The 6,577-nt window shown below is 50.2% G+C and overlaps 1 protein-coding gene across 1 annotated transcript; it reads right to left on the reverse strand.

Annotated features, from left to right (window-relative positions):
* Positions 1-1,529: 1,529 nt before the first annotated feature.
* On the reverse strand, positions 1,530-4,646 carry LOC116566340 (the record flags this gene model as incomplete). The annotated part of the gene is made up of 1 exon (XM_032300501.1): positions 1,530-4,646. A coding segment is annotated over one exon (873 nt), but the record flags the coding sequence as incomplete, so codon positions are not given.
* Positions 4,647-6,577: the final 1,931 nt, after the last annotated feature.

The following is a 6,577-nucleotide window of genomic DNA, read 5'->3' on the forward strand; positions in this document are numbered from 1 at the left end:
CCATCGTACAGACTGGATTGCAGTCGTGTGATCTAGGTTCACGGCAACCTCCACCTCCCAGCTTCAAGCAATTCTCTTGCCTCAGCCTCCCGAGTAGCTGGGACTATAGGCGCACGCCACCACGCCCAACTAATTTTTATATATTTTTTAGTAGAGACAGGGTTTCACCATGTTGGCCAGACTGGTCTCGATCTCCTGACCTGGTGATCTGCCCGCCTCAGTCTCCCAAAGTGCTAAGATTACAGGTGTGAGCCACCATGTCCCACCGTCTATTTTTCTAAGAAGCATACTGTTGCTGCAAGTATTTGTTCCTTGAACTTCAATACTTCTGAAGCATGGGAAAGCATTTTATAACCAACTCTCTGAATGTTTTGCCTCAAAGGAGAAAAAATTATTGCACGATGTGGGAGTGCTAACTGCTGCCAAAAATATTTTGAAAGACTTCCCATATTATTAAAGTCTCTAAAGAAGTTCATTTATCTTTACCAGTAAAAAGTTATTGTTTTAAATTCTCTCCTATTTCGGAATTTGGCATGAGAACCTGTTCTTTCCTTGAACAATGAATAGGGATTATTATGGTTTCTATCCATTGTTCAGAAAAGCAGCCCAGGAACTTTGTCAAATGCCAAAAAAAAAAAAAAAAAAAAAAAAAAAAAAAAAAGAATGAAAAACCAGAACGAACAAATCCAAAGGCATGAGCAAAAGGGGCCTAGTCAACACCATTTCTATTTTGCATGGCTGTCTTAAGGATCTGGGTCGAATCAAAGGTTTCGGTTAACATCTACCCTCTTTTAGGGAGCATATATGTGGTACAAATTAATTCAGACACCTCGGTTTTAGGGTAAGAAAGAAAAACTACAGGAACAATGAATTGGCAGTTCTGGAATTTGCTAGTCTGGTCTAGCCTGACAAACACAAATGAGATCCAGGACTATATAAACAAAGGCCTTTTCACCTCTGGGGCAGATCATGAGATGTGGTGATTCAATCTGTTTATTTGAGCACGGTTCTGCGCATATTTAAAGTTCACCAGTCTAACACTGTTTGGGGTTTTTCCGGTTAGGAAGATATGAGTATGGCAAAGGAGCTTAGCCTGGATTTCTGTTCAACTGTTTTGCAAATGTACGCCCTGGTCATAAGGGAGACGTCAACAATGCAAACACCACCCACTCCTTTAAGAAATTAACAAATTGGCCGGGTGCGGTGGCTCACGCCTATAATCCCAGCACTTTGGGAGGTCAAGGCGGGTGGATCACGAGGTCAAGACATCGAGACCATCCTGGTCAACATGGTGAAACCCCGTCTCTACTAAAAATACAAAAAATTAGCTGGGCATGGTGGTGCGTGCCTGTAATCCCAGCTACTCAGGAGGCTGAGGCAGGAGAATTGCCTGAACCCAGGAGGCGGAGGTTGCAGTTAGTCGAGATCGCGCCATTGCACTCCAGCCTTGATAACAAGAGCAAATCTCTGTCTCAAAAAAAAAAAAAAAAAAAAAAAAAAAAGAAATTAACAAATTAACACCATTTTTCTGTACAATAAAAGGATGTGCTGTGTTAAATGTAATGGTTAAAGGTATGTGTTTACAAATAAAAATGAACCCTAGGAATTAAGACTGTTTAAACAGATCCTTCCAGTCTCTTCAAGTGCTGGGCAATCATTCTTCGAATCTGAACTGCCCAGCTAATTAGAGCCATAATAATTTGCCTGAGTTATCAGGCTACTGTAAGATTCCATATTTCCAATAAAACTCATGCTTTTATAGTATGTCATTTTCGCTGTACAGGCAAAAAAGAAAAAAACCCCACAGCATTAACAAACATATATATATATATGTATGTATATATAAATTCTGTAAGCTCTCACTGCGAAAAGGAAGGACAAGCCAGGAGCGGTTCCTCATGCCTGTAATCTCAACACCAGGAAAGGCTCTCTTGAGCCCAGGTGCTGGGAACCAGCCGGGGCAACAAGGCGAAACCCCATCTTAAAAAATTAGCCCGGGGTGGTGGTTCGTGCCTATTGTCTCAGCTACAACGAAGGCTGAGGTGGGAGGATCACCTGAGCCCAGGAGGGGGTTCGAGCCTGCGGTGAGCCGTGATTTCGCCACCGCAAGAGACAGTGAGGCCGTCTCAAAAACAAAACAAAAAGACAGTCCATGCCAAAAGACTTACACAATCTTAAAATATGGTATACAAATTTAAAGCTCTATGCAGTGCTTTAAGTTTGGTCATAGTGGAACTAAATTATTTGGAATCCAAAAGCCTCTTCTCTTTCATCTAGAAGCCATCAAATCCTGATTGATTCCGTCAACAACAGATGTTTACCTTTTAATCTTATCATTATGAGCTTTACTCCTTATTGCTGAAACAAAAAAGTCCCTGTAATTATACATAGTAAGAAAATGAAAAAACCTACGGCAGCTGAGCCACCAATAGATTTGGCTGGCTCTTCTACGAACTCACGCTGTGGTGAAGAATAACAAACTTAAAAGGAAAAAAAGGCCACCAAAACATTAAACCAAAAAAAAGTTGTACAAAAGCAAAAGGGGAAGACAAATTTAGCAGCACTTCTCTTCAATTTCCTGGCTTTGTTGATTTCAAGCCACAACGTTAACATTAAAACACTAAGACTCACATTTAAATATTTCTTTTGAAATCAGAAAAACAATAGCTCTTTCAGGATTTGAAATGACGCTGGAAGGCACACAATAGATTATATTAGGTCAATGTATTATTTACATACTCATGTGGGATTTCAAAAATAAGTTAAATGGGAAAGGTTCTAAACAGAAATAAGACATTCAAATCTATTGTTCAAGTTCCTGGCTCAGATATAATGGGCTATAAACCCCTATCTGGAGAACAGTTGCGCAGTGCGTGCTTAATGGCCAGCCAATGAAAAGCAACGTCTCATTCTCCTCCGCCTTCCAGCACGTCAAAGACATCCCATCTTTTTTGGTTCCCCGCGCCCCCAAAAAGAGGCCAACCGCTAGAGCCATCGGGGTTTTAGCACATTTGTGAGGTCTCCAGGCAGCTGAGGAAGCTCTAAGGGGCGCGCTCTGCAACTTGGGCTATTTGCAGAGCGCCGTGATCACCCAAAGCCGGGCACGCGGACGGGTTCGTTACTGGCAACAGCTCAAGGCTCTAGACAACGACTTCCCACGGCTGAGTTCTAGGCATCCCTCTTTAAACAATGTCCCCCCAACCAAAAAAAAAAAAAAAAAGTGTTTTCTAAACCCTCCAAGAGTGGCGTGAGAAATCCCACTTTCGAAGGGCTTGCAAGGCGGAAGACAGTTGGGGCCTTGCGCACACCCAGGCCGCGCCGCAAGGTTCACACGCCGCGTGGCCGCTCGGAAGTAACCCGGTTCCGAAGCGGTCGGCGGTCTAGACTGGGGCCTTGAGCGGATAGGTAAAGAACAAAGGGGACGCGCTCGCCCGCCGCCCCGCCCACGCCCCGCCCCTTGGCCGCGCGAAATGGCGGCGGCCGCACCACAAAATGGCAGCCGCTCCGCCGCAAAGAGGCACTTGCGAATCGCTGTGGCTCCACCCTCCCCCGCCCGGCCCCGCGAGCGCCAACGCCGTTCTGCCAGCCCAGGCGCTCGGTCTTCCCACGCCCGCCCTGCTCAAGGCGCCCCGCGGCACCTGCGGCCTCGTCCGGAGCTGCCAACAACGCGGCGCCACTGTCCGGGCGGGCGCTACCTTTGCTCGGCCACACGGGCCCCTCTCCGCGGGGCTTTTCTTTAAAGCAGCAACGGACGCCCCTCGGGCCCGGGGTTGCTACGGTCTCCCCACACTCGCAGCGTTAGCGTCAGGCCACCAAAGCGAAGACGGACGGGGGAGGGACCACAGACCCCGAGAGGAGGGAAAACTTAGGAAAACGCGGTGAAAGACGCCCTCAACCATGCTTCGGCAGCCACGCTGAGTCCCAACGTACTGAGCCCACTCCAGGGGGCCCGCACGCGCAGGCGACTCCAGAGGGCGGGTTTCGGCTTTCCTTCCACCTAGCAAACGTCCTGTGTGCGCCCTAGGCTTCTCATGGCCACCCCCTGCCTCTCCCCGTGCTGACGGGTCTCGGAGGCTGAGCACTGGCCGAGGGAGGAGCGCCTGCAGCAGTCCCTGTGTTTTTTCTCTGGCTTGAGGGTACCAGTGGCCTTGGGCTCTGGGCCGCGGCTCGAAGGCTGAAGGTGTGGCGGCGTGCTTGGGGTGTTTCGCTTTTTTCAAACGCTTGCTTCCTTGCGCTCCCCATCTCCCAGCGTCGCTTTGGCTTCGTCTTTCCAGAAACTTCTCAGGGAAGCAGCAAAAAGCCTGACTTCGCCACTGCTTCCCTCTCCGCGCATGCGCGAGGCGCCGGGCGGAAAGCCCGGGGCGCGCCGGAGTGTGAGAGTGGTGCGTGAGCGCGCGCGCGCTCGTCGTGCGGGGGCGGTTCTCTCTCACAATGAAGGGAACGGGTTTCCCCTCACCCAACGTTCCGTCCTTGCGCAAGCGCGTCGGAGCCACACTTCCTTGGCCTTTGAGGGAAGGAGGAAGGGTCGCCCCCAGCGCGCTAGTCGTGGTTCCGCGCGCCTGCGCACAGGGCCATTTTCGTCTTGCTTGTGTTGTCCGAGCGTCTTTAATGTGAAGTGCGTCTGAGCAGTTTCGCTTGTACCCGAGTCACTTTTTCCTCAAGGTCCACTCGAGGAAGCTGGCTTCTTGTGGGGTTATCAATTCTGCACCACGAGTTTTCTGGAGATTAGTCTCCCCTTTGTGCCCCGGGGCTGAGGCTGGACAGCGTCGCGCTGGCTTGCCTTCCACCCCTACCTGCGCCATTTTTGGAACGGCTCTTGACTGGATCCCGTGTAGAGTGTGGTGGAGCCTTCTCAAAACAGGAAAACAGTTCTGGCCGAAGGCCTGGGTGGTGCCCGGGCCAGCTTACATCAGGCACTGAGTGGAATGTTTGCTCCTTAAGCCCAAAGAAAGGTGTCTTTACTCTGGAGTGCAGTGACACAGTCTCGGCTCACTGCAACCTTCGCCTCCCGGGTTCAAGCGATTCTCCTGCCTCAGCCTCTGGAGTAGCTGGGAATACAGGCGTCCGCCACCATGCCCGGCTAGTTTTTGTATTTTTAGTAGAGACAGGATTTCACCATGTTTGCCAGGCTGGTCTCGAACTCCTGAGCTCAGGTGATCGGATCTCCTTGACCTCTCAAAGTGCTGGGATTACAGACGTGAGCCATCGCGCCCGGCTTTATTTTTTATTTATTTATTTATTTTTTCTGAGACTAGGTCTTCCTGTGTTGCCCAGGCTGCTTTGGAGCTCCTGACCTCAGGCGATCCTCCTGCCTGGGGCTCCCAAAGCGCTGGGATTACAGGAGCCGCCGCGCCCGGCCTTTAAAAAAAATTTTGTTTGAAGGCTTTGAAAGGTGTCATTTTCTTTGGAATGGGGTGGGGCTTCTAGTGCCTGCCACTGTCCTCCGCTCAGGCGGGCGGGGCTGGTGCTGGGCTCGGCCTTGGTGCGTGGGTGCAGAGGGCCTTGCCCACACCTCCTCCCTCTGCAGAACTGAGCTGTGCGGCGGTAACCATAGCGACCGTACTTGTCTTCACTCAGCGCTTCCCCTCCCTCTTGTGATTTAGGAGTGTGGTGGAAATTATTGCCAAAGTTATGGGCTCTTCAAAATACAAAAAACCAAACCAAAACGAAAAAACCCCTCTTGTGTAATCAACTTCCCCTGCGTGCGAAGTTAGGGAAACGCGGGCGGCTTGCCTCTGCCTCCCGCCTGAGCGGTTTCCTTACGAGGCTGCCTGGTGAAGGACCCTTGAGTCCCTGCTGGTATAGCAGCCTCCCTAGACGTATTGTCTTGTGATGCACTCCCAGGTTCTTGTAGGTGCCAGGCTTTAAAAAGGGAGCTGCTTCGAGAAGAAAGCACATCGGGGGTTCTTAGAGGCCAGCTTGGATGTTGCAATCGGGGGCGAGCCGCTCGGAGAACCTGCGGCTCCAGGGAAGTGCTGACTCGGGAAAGTGCGCGCGCACCACTGACCGCGCCAGTTTGGGGTCGGGCCGGGGCAGCGCGCTGGGCGGAGCTACTCCTTGGCCCCTAACAAAGTACGTGCTCATTTCCCGGTGGGAATTGTGAGTTGGTGCCAGAGTCCTAGGAACTAGGTATATAAAACCTATCTAGGGCCGGGCAGGGTGGCTCACGCCTGTAATCTTAGCACTTTGGGAGGCCGAGGGGGGCGGATCACCTAACATCAGGAAATCGAGACCATCCTGGCCAACATGGTGAAACGCCGTCTCAAAAAAAAGAAAAAAAAACCCACCTATCTAGAGGGTGTTGAAGTTCCAGCAAGCAATAGAATTATCACAAGGCTGTAATTTGAGGCCTGGAAATGACCAGGTTAAGTGTCTCTTGAATTCGTAGAATTTCTGTTACAGATTCTGTCTTAACATAAATTATGCTTAATAGAGTCTTTTCTTTCTTTCTTTTCTTTTTTTTTTTTTAGTAGAGACGAGGTTTCACCATGTTGACCAGGATGGTCTTGATCTCTTGACCTTGTGATCCACCCGCCTCGGCCTCCCAAAGTGCTGGGATTACAGGTTTGAGCCACCG

Source organism: Sapajus apella, unplaced genomic scaffold (genome assembly GCF_009761245.1).
Source record: "Sapajus apella isolate SASKATOON/1434 unplaced genomic scaffold, GSC_monkey_1.0 scaffold43, whole genome shotgun sequence".
NCBI lineage: Eukaryota > Metazoa > Chordata > Mammalia > Primates > Cebidae > Sapajus > Sapajus apella.